This window comes from Lissotriton helveticus, chromosome 4_1 (genome assembly GCF_964261635.1).
Source record: "Lissotriton helveticus chromosome 4_1, aLisHel1.1, whole genome shotgun sequence".
In the NCBI taxonomy this organism is placed as follows: domain Eukaryota; kingdom Metazoa; phylum Chordata; class Amphibia; order Caudata; family Salamandridae; genus Lissotriton; species Lissotriton helveticus.
In genome coordinates, this window is record NC_136063.1 from 269061307 (window position 1) to 269077117 (window position 15811).

At 45.2% G+C, this 15811-nt stretch overlaps 1 protein-coding gene across 3 annotated transcripts in view; it reads left to right on the top strand.

Moving 5' to 3' along the window:
- ASAP1 (ArfGAP with SH3 domain, ankyrin repeat and PH domain 1) overlaps nt 1-15811 on the top strand; it is a 2040747-nt gene that overhangs the window by 866781 nt on the left and 1158155 nt on the right. For all 3 annotated transcript variants that reach the window (XM_078686749.1, XM_078686753.1, XM_078686750.1), the window contains one exon: nt 5086-5186. In XM_078686749.1, coding sequence (XP_078542875.1) covers nt 5086-5186 — 101 coding nt within the window. The remainder of the gene's footprint in view (nt 1-5085; nt 5187-15811) is intronic.

Genomic DNA, 15811 nt, shown 5'->3' on the forward strand with positions numbered 1-15811 from the left:
AAACGGTGGGACCTCACTCAGTGTCAGTGAGGACCTCTGGATCCGTGATCAAATCAGTATCGACTCCGGTGCACAGTCCTTCGGAGTTCCCACATGTGACAACAGTTTGTGATGTGGCGACATTGCCGTCAACAGAGCCAATCGCCGCTACCATATCTCTCCTCTCTGACTGCGAGGTGTCGCCCCCTCGATGCCGGTTGGGGGCAGCGTCAGCAGCACAGTTCTTTTAGGGCTACCTTCCTCTGCCTTCTGATGAGCCCCATGCTATTTTCCTCTTAGGATTCAAGTATTTTGGTGATGTCTGTGAAGGCATAAGTGACACTTTTCAGCCTCCTCCAGAGTTTCATTGGGTGTCTGACCTTGGTGAGGCTAGTGGCCTTGGCTGTTCCCCATACTCTGGCTTTTTTCCCCTCCTAGCCTTGCCACTGAGGCTAGCTCTGCTTTTGCTGAGCTTCTGCGGAGGGTTGCTCTGGTTCCGGAGCTGCAGCTCCCTTCTGTAGAGGTGGCCATTGTTCCCCTAATTGGGGTGCTTTATCAGGAGCCTGTGCTCCCTTCAGTGAAGCCCTCTCTGATATTCTGTTGGGTTCTTGAGGTAAACCCTTTTCAGGGGCTTCCGTGGACCGGTCTATAGATCGACACCGTCCTGCTCTTTGAGACCCACTCTGCCTCTTCTGACAGCTTACACTGCACAGTGTTGTGGTTCATGCTGCTACAGCCTCCCCCAACATCGGTGCCCTGCCTGATGTCCCTCCAGACAGAGAGTGCAAAAGTCTAAATGCTCTTAGTCGATATATCTATTCTGCCACCAATTCCCCTTTGCGGTCTCTTAATACCGCTTGTGCTCTGGGCCGTTTCTCTAAAGTGTTGCGAGATTCGGTTTTTCGCCTTCTCCCCTCCATCCCTGATGACACCGAGGGCCCTCTTACTTGTATGTTATAGGACGCCTATCAGGCGGCTAAATTGCTGATTCGCTGTGGCATCGATACCACAGATTCTGTCAGGCAAGTCATGGCTCTTTTGGTAGCTCATCGCCGTCGTACCTGGCAGCGCACCTCTGTTTTTTCCAGAGGTTTTTCATTCCACTTTGGTGGACATGCCTTTTCGATGGTCAATATCTGTTTGGCACTCAAGCTGACTTTGCTTACGCAGTTTTTAGGATAGTCAGCATGGAACAAAATCTTAAGCCCTGCTGGCTATACAGTCTGTTCCTCTTTTTCACCTGTGCTGAGCTTGCACGGGGTATGGTCACCTGTTTTTTTCTTTTACATGTGAGCTGTTTTGGAACGTTGCAGTTGTTTTTTTCTTTCACACTTCACCTTTGAGGGGACGCCACGTTGTTGGGTAGGATGGTGCATGGGGTTTCTCCTTGCTCTTCTCCCCACACTTTATCCAGTGCCCTGCTTTCCTGGCAGACGCAAGGGCATACTTCTTGACCTAGTGCGCATTGTCAGCTCCTTCCCTAGACTATGTACTTTCTTTTCTTCTTTCTTTCTTTTCGGCTCAGTGCCTCTTTGTGCTAGTTCCTGTTATGCACAGGTACAAAGGACTTTAGTCATTTCTCTTCTCTCAAGGTTCCTTATGAATGTACCTTGTCCGTTTCTTGGCATGGATGGTCTACTCTGCCAGCTCTCTCTTTTCTATGCCACTGCATGGTCTGTTTTTACTGTGCTTCTGCTCTTCACGCAGCTGTTATTGCTTTTCGCTTTTGGAGAATGTTTTTGTGCTTTGTTGGATGCATTTCCATGACTCTTCCCCAACCAACCCCAACAATTAGTGACTGAGCTGGTTGTTCTTCTCAAACGTGTGTTCCTTGACCACCCTCTCTTGGGTTGGTTCGTACGGGGGTTGGTCATCTTTTTGGATTCTTTAGGGGACTTCTCTCAAGCGAGGATAAAGTTCCATCTCCTTGGGGGTTCTTTATCCCTTGTACTCATGAGTTGGAAAATAGCACTCTCGGCTGACGCTGAGATTCTCACTTTCGATGTCACGCAAATTGTTGGTTGGATTCAGGTTTTCCTGTGAACATTGGAGATTTCGTTCACTTGTGGAATTTTCTTTTTTCCCTCCTTATCTTTCTCTGGAAGAGGTGAGGTTCTTTCTCCTCCATAGTCTTGGTATACTATGGGTTTCTTGCACCGTTATAATTTTACCTTCTGACCCTTTTATGGGTCCTGTCTTCTATGAAACACATTTCTTTTGTGGCCTCTACACTTCATATGATGGATGCGTTGCCACATCGTCTGTTACTCCAGTTCTGCTACTGACCAGTTGGTTGTGGACCCCCGCTTGTGGTGTTAGACTTCCCATGCTTAATTATTCTGTCTTTCTCCATGGCTTCAAACAAGACCCTTCACCCGACCATTTTTTTCTGTCTGTTTTTTTCTTCTAAGCAGGAGACTAGTTGTCTGAATAGACCTCTGTAGGCATTTGTTCAACTTGCTCTTTTACAGTGCCAGATAGTGTTCTTCGAGGCGGGTTGTTTTTCACCTGCTGTTTTTCCTTTCCGTCATCTCTCAGCCCCCTGATTGTCATAGTGTTGTTGTTGTTTTATGCCCAATTGTGTTTCTTTTCTGGGGTTTGTGATATTCTTCCTCTGTTCTTTTATTTGGTACTGTATGGCTGTTGCCGGCCTGCCACTATCTCAACTCGGCCAATGTCCACTGTTGAGCACGTTTCTATGTACCCTTCTTGCGTATATTTTACTATACAGTGTATATGGTGCCTTTCTATGTATTTTATATATTATACATATATATTCATATGTATTATTCTGTTGTGTCTGTCATACATCTCTTTTATTGGTATCTCCCAAAACAGTCACGTTATGCTACCTTTCTAGGTAGGAGTGTGTTTTTGCTTACTTTGCCACGTTTCCTTGTGTCCTATAGGGCCTTTACTTGTTCGTTGCCATGGAATCGCAAACCTTCCTCCTCTGTGGTTCTCCATTGCATGGTCCCAGAGGACTTGCCTAGGAGTGTTTGCTACGGCTGCGGATGGTCAATAACCGTCTTTGTTGTTTGCCATACTTTGTTATGGCTTTGGGTGGTGCTTTTTGCATCGCCTGTGTGTATGGAAAGGAACTTGGGGTCTGTTGTATTAGCCATTATCCTTGACCTTCCACCTTGTCGGCTAATGGGCCAGTTACAATTGAGGATGCTCTACCCATCCATACTCTTCTACAATATTTCCGGTAAGGCGCTTCTCCGTCACCTGCCTTTCCGTCAGCTGTTCTTTCTCTCGCTTTCTTTCTTTCTCTCTCTCTCTCTCTCTTTCTATCTCTTTCTATCTCTCTTTCTTTCTCTCTCTCTCAGTGGTATCGCTTGGGTATCTAGTTTAAAGGTAAGGAATCTGCAGCTAGATATCTATATCAGATGAATAAGTTACTTACCTTCGGTAACGCCTTGTCTGGTAGGACATAAAAACACATTGCGACTTAAGAATGTTTGAAAGGTAGTCCAAAAGAGCGGTAGGAAAGACTAAGTAGAGATATTCATTCATCATCTATGTCAGCACTAGGATTGGAAATACTCTGGTATGACTGGAACTACACCCCTGCTCAATTGCAGCTTATGTATCCCAGTGCAAATCCTCAGTGTTGGAGAGACTGTGGAGAGATTGGAGCTGCCCTTCTCAATTTTCTGGGGTAGCTTCCTGCAAATTCAGATTTTTTGATGAACAGTTGCTGATACACTATTTGGTGTCCTGGGTTAGCCGATACCCGTAAACCCGGAGAATCTTTTCCTTGGACTGAGGCCTTTAACTGGTGCTGTAAAGTTGAAAACTGATTTGTATATGGTGCTTCAGTGCTTGAGCGCCGCTAAAGTGATGATTGCTCACAACTGGAAGAATAGCAACCCCCTTCCAATGATTTCAAATGTCCTTTTTGGCTGTGGAGCAACTGACCTTTAATAAGAATGGTGCCTGAGGCCCAGTGGAAATCTCTGTATAAAAAGTATGAGTGGAGGCTTCTCCCTTACTGTACTTCCACCCCGCTGGAAGTATTTGACTTTATTTGAGAGATGGGATGGAGGTCACCTGTGCTTAGGTTGTCGTTGATATTTCTCCTCTTGAACGTTGGAGGTGTGTGGGAGAGGGGACGTTGGGTTTATTGGTTGGTAAAGAAGGGGCACATTTTGCATTTTGTTATATTTGTCCTTCTTACACTTCCCTGTCTGTGTAATCTGTATCGTAATCAATATGATTTAATAAAGATGTGTCCCTGCGACTCTGATGCCCTGCTGTTACCCAAAATTGAGATATTTGTTTTTTGCTTCATATTGTCCCAATTAAAAGGTTTTGCACCCAAATAAGTATACATTCGTCATTAATTTGAAGCTGCAGTTTTTCTTCTCCAAATCTTGTTTTTTATTTCATGTAAACACACTACAGAAAATATTTCTCTGCCTTTCGTGGAGATCGTTTTCCATGAAAATAGAATGATTGACTAGAGTAACTAAGGAAAGATTGACAGGGAGAGAGATTTTACAGAAAATGCTTCTTTTGTTAAATTGTTTGCTTCTTCTTTCCTATGTTGCTTTTGCCTTCCCTGACGGAAGTCAAGGAGAGTAAGTTATTACTTCTTGAGTCTTTGTTTTTATGACTATAGAAACCTATTTTTCCTCGACTTTTAATATCATGATTGCATGTTATGATTTTTTCACCTGAAATAGATTTTAACTTATTTAACTTATTTAAAGTTGTGCTAGGATTTTAAATGTAAAGAGACAGGAGTTCAAAAAGTTTATTTTAATACCATTAAATACCATTAAATACGACATACCCATACCATAATTTTGCATGTGACAGTGTCTTGATCTTATTTTTTTTATGTTTTATCATTCATGACGGGGATTGATCAATTGGGCTAGGAAATACATTTCTTTTCTTAATTTTCAGTATTTACCATATTTGCTGAATGGAATCTGAATCAATACCATAACATAAGAAACCTTTAATATTTGCTTTTAATGGTTTAGAAATATGTTTTAATAGTGCAAATCCAAAAATATAATATTGTATCACAGTGGGAAAGGTCATATTGCTTTAAAATCAAACATCTTACAAAAATTCTGGTTTCTTTTATAGGACTCCCAAAGCAAACAAGGTGGATACAGCATGCATCAGCTTCAGGGCAACAAAGAATATGGCAGTGAAAAAAAAGGTTTTCTCTTGAAAAAGAGTGATGGGTATGTAATTTCACATTAGAAACATCTTTTTTCGTTAAACTATCTCTAATACAGGTCTTCCTCTGGAGTTCTTCACTATCTCTAGAGTATGATTGAGTACTATACAGCTAGATGTGTAGCAATTTAACCTTTAATATCTTTCCTACCTTATCTGTCTAACTGGTTTCAGGCCTTTCCATTATATACAACAGTTATATTGTGGAAGAAATCCGCTCTATACTTGTATACTCTGTGTTATCTACTCCTCTCTGTATAAAAAAAGTTATAGCATTAGCCTATTGAAAAAAACAATGAAACCCTTTAAGCAAAAATTATTGCTTTAGTGTGTTTCAGTCACTGCGGTTGGTGTCAATGATAAATAGTTTATTAATTTCCCTGACCATTGTATTACTTGGAATAAATAGATTGCCTCTCGATTTAGACAGATTGGTCTGTTCTAAGTGGGCTAGAAGCTAACCCTGACCTTTGACCAAATTTGACATTTGAACAGTTGGTGTACTCACCGCTCCCTCCAGTCCAAGGCTTCTCCACCTCAATCACATTATCATGATATGACTTCCTAACCGACTAATTGTCTCTGAGAAGAATAGCCAAGGCTATAGAATCCAGACCCCATGATAAAGGTTACCTTCTTTTTAATGATCTTCTCACTGCTCTAAGGTGTCTGTGAGTGCCATGTTCCACTTTGCAAATATATTGCATTTATGTAGCACTTAGTAAGTCAGTAAATTGTGGTGGCTGTTTATATAGCACCAGAGTACCCACTCCCAGATTAATGTGAGAAGAATATAACATTTCCTACTTATCCAGAAGGAAAGTTTAAAGTCTTTTAAGGGCCTAAAGGTGCAGATTATGCTTTGTTTCTTCTTTGTTATCGCAATGTCCATTTCAGACCTTGTAGCCAAAAAACAACTAACAGACCACATTTCCCCAAAGTCCATGAAATTAGCACAACCAGCAAAATGAAGAGCAAACAATCCCTCACAATGAGTATGTAATACCAGACAAAAGCATACAATTCTGCTTTCTTAGTGTGAAGTCAGATTCCATGCGCTCCGTGCTTAGTAATCTCACTACTGTTTTGTTTATGAAACTAGGAAGAGAATATACAATAAAACTATATGACTAACTTTTAACCATATCAAACCTGTAAACGGAAGTCAGCAATACAGTAACAATTGACTTACCAGCCACTGGCCACAGTAAACACAGAATTCAGTAAATACATCTTTTGACATTAAAACAACATGGTGTATATCAAAGATCATTCATTTATTCTCAAGGATAAGTTTCCCAATTCAGATGGGACCATAAATATATTCTACTTCTTTGCTGGGTGGGATATTCCTCACCTCTATGTTTTTAATAAAATTCAGACTTTGCTTTTTGATGGCTAGCATATTTTATTTCGAATGGATATACCTGCAGGCTCCTTGTGTGCTAAATATCTCGAAGCTTCAGACTAGATAGGGAAACGTTTAATAACGCTTGTGTGCTGCCTCCAGTTCTGTAATAACAGGGATGCCTAGGTGACGTCACTGGAGCTACATAGCACCCACCTGGGGGAGCTCCAATGTCTGTCCCCCTTCTTTTTTTTTTTTTTTTTTGCATCCTTTAATGCATATCTTAAAACTCCTCTTATTATTTTTTGTGAAAAATCTTCCTGTGTCATTAACATTTCCAAAGTGTAGAGCGTAGGGATTGTACCCCCTAAGAAATCAGAGCTTAAACTCTGCTACACCTGTACTGGACAGATGCCCATTTTCTTATTCACACGAGAAACAATGTTGACTAACTCACTGGGTTTGGAACAGGATCCGAGGTCAAGGGACAGGTGTTGCCTCATGCTACCAAAGGCCATAAAAGAATGCTTGGCCAAACATTTTCTGGGCTGTGATCACTGAGTGTTTGACTCAATGCTATTTTCACTTAAGGATAAGTTCACACTACAGACCTGCATCTTAAGACCTCGAAGGAAAAAAAAGAAAAAGCAAAAAAAGAAGCGGGCCTACGAATCTCCTCAACATTTTTAAAAATTGAAAATGAAGTCACTGCCTTGCCCTCTACTCCTGGCTGAGTCGTCCTTCTCTTTGCCAGATTTGGTTGATGTCACCCCTGAGAATTCTGCTCCGACAGTACCTCTTCCAGGCACTCTTCCAGCACCACCACAGTTTGTACCTTAAGGTGGTACCTATTCGGACTTAAGCAGACTTCTCAGTGCCAGGAGCTGATCTTGCTTCCTGCCGAAATGCCATGATGGGTATATTTTGTCATGCAGTGATCCCCTCTGTTGTGCCTCGGAACCCCATGGGACTGTACAGGACTTTGTTTGGGTTCCTGCTGGCTGGTCCTCCCCTGGCACATTTGGCCCCGCATTTCCTCAAAGTATACCCCACTATTTACTGGAGTAATTCCTGCGCTAAACCCTCACCGGCAGTGCCTCCAGTGCTGCAGTTTCCAGCTCTGCCTTCGGTGCTAAAGATGTTTACTCCGGCACCATCTCCATAGCAGGCCCTCTCAAACTCTTAAGTCCAGAGTGGATGATGTCTAGGAGCGAGATAATGTCTAGATGAGGTCTATGAGGGAGGCCCAAGGGATAGCAGAAGAGGCCATATACTGAGCAGAGCTTGAGAACACCCTGATCAGCCAACATTATTCACAGACGAAGGAAGATGTTTGTTCCAGAATCTGGTCTGATACAGATGTTGGAGACCAAACTTCATTATACAGACAACAGCATCAAGACAGCCAGTTGTCTGCCTCCCCTTTCCTCTGATACTGTAGACCTTCTTGCCCTTAAAAATTCAAGTGGCTCATTCTTCAGAAACCAGCTTTGACTATCCTTCCGGTCGATGGCTCCCATAGGTGGCTTCCTTTCACACTATTCTAAGTAACTCAGATGATGTGCTTGAACTTCCTATGCCAATAGTGAAATTCAGGGCTAACTTTTTGACAGGCGCTCTGCAGCCAGCTGCAACTTCTTGGAAGCCCTTACTGCGTTTCAATTATGCACTTTTAGATCCGGTCAAGACAGCATGGGAGAATCTAGCATCAGACCAGGCGTTAAATCAGAAGATATGGGTCTGTACCCAGAGACCACATTTTTCTGTCTGTGCATCTTTTTCCAGACAGCCCAGTGGTATAAGCTTCCTCCTGCCCAAAGCAAAACCTGGGTGCTTTTCCAGCAGCACTGTCAGACAGAATTTAAAGTGACTGGAGACGGTTTCAATGCTTTACTCCTCTGTTGACTAAATGCCACTAATCTGCTGGCTAAACCCACGTCCTGTGGAATATGCTGCTATGTGGTGGCTAATGTACCAGGCCACCTCCCGGACTATTTTAGATAGGTAGTCAACGAAGGTTTGATGCTTCTAGGCACTTTTTTAGGGCAGGCATGGATACTGCTAACATGAGTTAATCAGTGACCTTGCACTTATGGCTCAAGCCCACAGGTTTTTGGGACGATGCGCTAGCAGCACTAATGGCCTTGCCCTTTGGATGGGCTCGACTCTGTGGGGTCAAGGCCTATGACTTGTAAAGGTTCAACTAAGAAACAACAACCAATTACCAATACTGAAATGTACTCATATCAAAAATGAACCATGAAGAACAGAATCAAAACTGTTTCTTCAAATCAATTATTCATTTGAATTAATCCATTTATTTCAAATACAGAATCACAAAACATTATTTGGACAACAACTTTTCTTCATTATCAAAAATAGCATTAAATCCACAGGAGAGAAGAAGGAAAGGCATCCTACCTAAAAACATTTGCACTCACTTATAACTAACATTCAATCAAACATTCTCTCATGAATCCTCATTCATACTCATATGTACACTTCTTTCAGACCTCGTGAAGGGGATTTGGAAAGGAAGCAAAGGGGGGGGGGAAAGCAAATCAAAATTAACAATAACTTCAACACAACTGGTGTTAGTCAAATGGTACACTTGGAGCGTACTTGCAAAGGAACAGTTACTAATTTATACGATAGGCCATCTAAATATACAAAAAAATTCAAATGGTTTTTCAAGCATTTCAAGCATTTAAACGATTGGCCTAACACGATGATTGTCGACGCGTTTCGAGTTCCTTGAAAGAGGAACTTTCTTCAGGACCTCAAATTGGTTCTGAAAAACATAATAAAGACCTTGTCTTACTGTGTTGTAAGAAAAAGACTGGTATCCACTCACACTCTAGAACGGGTGCATTGGCCCTCTTACCTCAAAATTCACGTATTTTTCGGTTGTCCTCCATAGTGACATTCATTCGCTAGAAAATCATAAAAATAGGAACGAATGAGAACCTGTCTAGGCAAACTCATTTGTGGTGTGTGTCAGTTGTATATATCACAAAACAGGCTTCGTCCTTACTTTAAAAATGTGGATGCTGTTTCCCCTTGTGGAGCTTCAGTTATTCATTAGCTCAAAGCTTGATCCAGTGAATGCCTGCAATGCAAAAACATAAGCATTCTTTATAGTGTCTATATCTATTGTTTTCTCCATAATGCGGCATAAAGCCATCGATGAATTCGACTTGCGTACCTTAGATGCCTCTTTTCTGTGGTCACTTCTTTGTTTTAGTGGTTGATTGTGGTTTGAATCTGAATGTAACCAAGACACATAGTCATGTTTCCACGCGGTTTGTTTCACAGAAACAGCTCTCGCTAAATCTATAGCCAGTCATTTCACGCTAATTGTAAAGGTTCAAGGCAGGGTAAGCAACAGCTTGATATTTGGGTCTCCCTATTCCTTTTCCCGTGACGACTTGCTACTCAAAGCCAGCTCCCTGGAGATGGTGTCACATCACCTGCATAATACAGCGTCTGTTGTTCGACTGTGTATTTTCCATCAACGTACCCAAGTCCTACTTAGATCTTACTCAGCACCTCATGCTGACAGGGGCACAATTAGACACATCATCTTTCTTCTCCATCGATGATCCAGGAAATTAAGGTTTTGACTCCAGTGTTTCGGGAGGGGGCTCAAGATCCAGTCCTAAAGGTTCTCTGCCTGCTGGGTCTTGTTTGTAAAAAAAATCTGTTTATTGCAGTTTTTTGTTGGAAAGCCAGTGTACAGGTGAAAAGTATCAGTTAGAGAGAGGAGTACAAGATAATAGCTTCCATATAAACATGTCTATAGCCCCAACTGAGATATTCAACTTTATGGTTTAAATCTTTTATTGGCATTTCAGAGATTACAAAAGAGCACAGGACCTCCTGCTCCTTCAAGACTGTGTAATACAGACTTCTCCAGTCAGCGAGTATGATTTACCAAGTAATTGCTAGGAACTGGTCAACCAAAAACAGCCCACCGAAATATATGGGGAATTAAACATTAAACCTCCCCCTGCCCCAACCCCCGTTCCCCCCCCGCCCCCCCCACACAAATTATAACGTTGATATTATCAAGGAAGCTAGCGTGGTCTAGAAAAATGAGGGCGCCTGGGACTGCGCTGTTCGGGAATTGGCGTATCTGCCAAGCGAAGGAGCCATAAATACCGGGGGCAGCTCAGTTCCCGGAATTCCCCTGTGAGGAGTGTCAGGAAGGGTCGCCACAGCTCTGGAAACTCGCTACCTCAACCCGCCTTCATGATTGATATTTTCTCCATACCCAGCACCATCCACAGCCTGTGCAGCCAACCCGAGTGGGGAGGGCCTGAGGGGAGATATTCAACTTTAAGTGTGTACTTGAGCTTAGTGAGCTTGCCAGGCAGCAGTACCTGCAAATGTTTAGAAATGTATATGCATGGTTTGGACATGTATTAAAGAGAGAACAGTTAAAACAATTCCTATAACTAAACATCTTCAATCATTAGCTTCTTGTAACCCATCATGCATGGAAATATCTGCATTTTCGAACATGAACAAGACCTCACCCCACAATGCAGGTACAGGATATTTAGGATATGATAAACTGTACGTAATACTCTAGCTGCTTGCCTAAAGTGTCACGTTTGCAACATGTGCGCAAGAGAGGAGGAGTTTTTGATTACCAGTGCATTGCAATGCACCTCTTAGCTAGGGTTAGAGCCATGTCAAAAGATTTATTGCAAACTTTTTTTCGCTTATTTATGCCTCCAATAAACATGCCCGATGTATGCAGTTCTGTCCTAATAAGTCACCAAACAGTTCTGGACATGCTTCCAGAACAACTGTACAGCCAGGTACTACCACACCATAAGAAAATCAGCGCCTTCTTCATTGCATCTAGGAGCATATCATTAGCTCCCCTAATATTGCTTAAACGTTTTAAAGTCATATATGTTCTTAACCATCTCCAGTAATGATTTGTATAACTAGGAGATAGAATGTTGCACATTACCCAATGTGAAAACCAATTGAAGCCATTTGTGTGTAAGAGGTTTGACTAGAGTCACTAGACGCATTCCCCAGCTTCGTGGAAAAGAAAGGGAGGCATATGTCATAAATTGTGTGACAGGGAGAGCCCAGTCCGCCATCAGCTGAGCCAAGGGAATGACCCATCCATCTACAAACAGGTATTCCTTTCAGGAATCCCAGCTCCATCCATCTAGTCAAAGCAGCAGCAGACTGAATTCCCAATCCATATGAGCGACTAATGAAAGGAATTGTCAGAGCATACAGAGGAGCTAACCTAGTAATGCAGATAAGTCTAGACCATCTCTTTCAGGCATTGTTTGTGATGCCTTCCGATGAGGTTGAACAAGACAAGCAATCGGCTTCCCCCATTCATCCAAGACTCTAGAAGTCCTAGCTCAGTCAGTAATCCTCCTCTGAGCCACTTGGTAAACTGCTGTAGTTGAGCCACAATGTGATAGAGCTCAAACTTTGGGCATCCCAAGCCCACCTCTGCCATGTGTAATAGGAAGACCTTACGGAGTGCCTTCTTTCGTCAGGTGGTCCAAATGAAATACCGTACCATCATCTCTCTTTGTTGAAACCATGCATCTGGTAATCACAGAGGTAAGTTAGTAGAGTAACATAATCTTCGGATAGAGTCTTCTAGCCACAGATTCCTCACCTTTTGAATATTCCCCAGACTGAATCTGGAAACTTTTGAGCAATACCTCTGCGTATTGGTAGGTGGCACCGTGTGGCTTGGCACTGATGCCGTTCCACTCTGGAAATTGTGTGGGGCCTATCTGAAAGAGACTATTAGTTATAAATTCCTTAGAACAAATTGAACAAGGGGTGGCCCAGCACTCAACTAACATAGAACATGTGAATGGAGCTTGTTTTTACTCCACAAATGCGGGATCTTTAGCCTTGACTCTCGTCTTCTTTTGAATCTCTTATAAATTCCATACCTTAGAATTAACCCCAGGCGTCAGACTGGATCCGGAGACATTTTTTTGTAGCAGTATCCTTGTGCGTCGGTAGGTGGCATCGGTAGACTCCACCATCGGCATCGTGATCGCTGGTATGACGTTGCGTTGTGTACATAGACGCCACCCGGAGCGCTGACGTCAGTTCTTTCCTTTTCCCGCGCCAGCCAGCGCAGATCTGCAGAGAGCAATACCTTAGCCACTATTTGAATAGCGTTTTTTGACTTTTTCTCTACATCTTTTTCGAGTCGCTCTACTCCCGGTGCACAGGGATGTCACATAGGCAGACCGGCTTTATACCTTGTGACTCCTGTCACAAATTGATGTTGGTTACGGACCCGCACCTTGTGTGCCTGTGGTGCCTGTAGTGCAACCGAAACCGAAGTCGTGCTCCTACTGTCGGGCCATGAATCCAAAGTCTTTGCAGGAGCGGTCCCGAAAGCTTCTGGAGGCCCAGCAGTCAACTCCGCACCACTCTAGGTCCCGGTCGAGAGGGAGGTCGCGGGACTGGTTTCAGAGTCACCAACAACTCTCTTCTTCGAAGTCTTCATCTTCGGGTAAGACTTCGTAGTTTTTTCGAAGCCCTCCACTCCATTTTTGGGCAGCCCGCCTTCGGGCCCTGCAGAATCAGCTGGGGGTTCTCGGCCTTCGATACCGGTGGCTTCGGCACCGGTGCCGCAGGGCCCCCAGGGACCCAGGCCGGTCGACCATATGACACCTCCAGCGACAAATCCATTGACGACACCTCCTTCCCCTCCGACGCCGGTTATGTTCCCAGCCAATGATGACTCGGACACAGAGCCAGACCGGCGTCGACAAGTACTTTTGTACCACTTATCACCCTAGATGAGTTGGATGAACCGGACTGGAGAGAGGAGTTGGGTGGGGCCTGCGGTCTGGACACCTCCCCAGATCTTGGCATGCTTTCTCCCCCACCGATGGCTACGGATGAGAGCCTGTTATGCTGTGGTGTTGCGTAGGGCGGCTGAGGTCTTAAACCTTGAGCTTCCTATGGTGGAGGTCAGGACCTACGTCCTGACCAAGGTGCTTGAAATGGCAGCGGCCTCTTCGGAGCCCCTGCTGCCGTTCAATGTGGCCCTCATGGACATCCTTCTGGGCACCTGGTCCAAACCAGGGGCTCCTGTGGGTAGGATGATTGCCCGACGCCACTGCCTGGCCCCAGACGACCCTATTTTCCTCTCCCAACACCCTACCCCCAAGAGTTTGGTGGTAGGGCCTTCCAATGGTGCGTTCCCTACTGCTCCCCCAGATAGTGACTCCAAGAAGCTGGATCATCTTCGGAAGAAGATGTTTTCTTCTACCAGCTTAGGACTGTGATCGGTGAACACTGCATGTCTCTTGGGCCGTTATACCCACTCTGTGGTTCACGCAGGTGCTGCCACAGTACCCGGAGATGGCCCGGGCCGTTATCTCCCGTGCAGTTGCTGGGGGTAGAGATGCAGCGAAGTACAACATACGATGTGGGCTGGACACCCCTGACTCGTTAGGCAGGATGATTTTAACATCAGTAGCCCTGAGACGATATGCCTGACTGAGGTCCACTGGCTTTTCGGGCGATGTCCTATCAACTCTTTTGGACATGCCCTTTGATTGCCGTTGCTTGTTTGGCGACAAAGCAGACAACGCGCTCGAGCGCTTTAAGGATTCTAGGTCTACGGCCAGAACCTTGGGCCTCACTATCAACTCTCGCCCACGCAGTCTACTTTTCGCCCCTTTCGTTGCTACGGAAGTGCCCCAGCACGTTCGACCCAGAGCCACACGCCTGCGCAAGCTGCCTAGCCTCTGCATGACCGAGGATGTGGGACCCAGCGTCGTGGGTCTGGAGGGCAGCGGGCGGGCCAGTCCAACAGCGCCACCTCCGCAGCAGCCTCCAAACCTTCCTAGTCCGACTTTTCAGGGCCACCAGTTGCCAGTGGGCGGCAGGTCTCGCCATCACCTCCCCCACTGGAACAACATCACGTCGGACAGGTGGGTTTTGCAATTAACCTGAAGGGGTCACTCCCTCCTCTCCCTCCATGCCACCCACACTCCGTCGCATGTCGGAGGATCATTTGGCCCTTCTCCGTCAGGAAGATACGGCTCTCTTGGCCAAGGGAGCTATTAAGCGAATCTCTGTGCCAGAAGTAGGTTGTGGTTGTTATTCCCATTACTTCCTGGTACCCAAGAAGGACAATGGCCTGCATCCTGTCTTGGATCTCAGGAACTTCCGCCTCTTCCTCTGGAAGGAGAAGTTCACAATGTTGACATTAGCTCAGGTCCTGTCTGCCTTAGACCCTGGAGACTAGATGGTAGCGTTGGACTTGCAGGACACCTATTTTCACATCCCCGTCCTGCCTTCCCACCGGCTTTACCTACGGTTCACGGTTGGACATTTTCAGTTTACTGTTCTCCCCTTTGGCCTTACCTGTGCCCCTCGGGTGTTCACAAAAGTGATGGCGGTGGTCGCAGCTCATTTGTGCAGATTAGGGGTTCCAGTCTTCCCCTATCTCGACGACTGGTGGTGGAGGCGAGTTTGCACCAGGCTGTCATCTCCCACCTCCAGACTACGGCGGATCTCCTGCATTCGCTGGGGTTCACTATCAATGTGCCAAAGTAACACCTGATTCCCACTCAGATGCTCCTTTCATGGGGCGGTTCTGGATACAGTGCAGTGTCGGGCTTATCCTTCCGAACAGCGAGTCCAGGATATTCGGGCTATGATTCTGATCTTTGAGCCTCTATCCCGGGTTTCGGTCAGAATGACCCTGAGGCTGCTGGGCTTCATGGCTTCCTGCATCCTGCTGGTGGATCATGCCAGGTGGCATATCCGAGCTTTGCAGTGGGACCTGAAGTTCCAGTTGGCACAGCATCAGGGGAATCTTTCAGATTGCGTCCAGATCTCGGAGGGCACTGCACACCAATTGCAGTGGTGGCTAACAAACCAGGCTTGGGTCAATGGCAGATCCCTCTTCCTTCCCCAACCAGAGTTCACAGTGGTGACAGATGCATCACTTCTGGGGTGGGGCGGACACATGGGGAGATGGAGACCAGAGGCCTCTGGTCTCCGGCGGAGTCTGGGCTCCACATCAACCTTCTGGTTCTCCATGTGATTCGTCTTGCACTGAAAGCATTCCTTTCCTCTGTTTGGGGAAGAGTATTGCAGGTGTTCACGGACAACAGCACTGCCATGTGGTACTGCAGCAAACGGGGCAGGTTGGGGTCATGCATTCTGTATGAAGAGGGTCTTCGCCTTTGGACATGGCTAGAACATCGGGGCATGTCCCTTGGGGTTCAAAACCTTGGCAGTCAAGCGTCC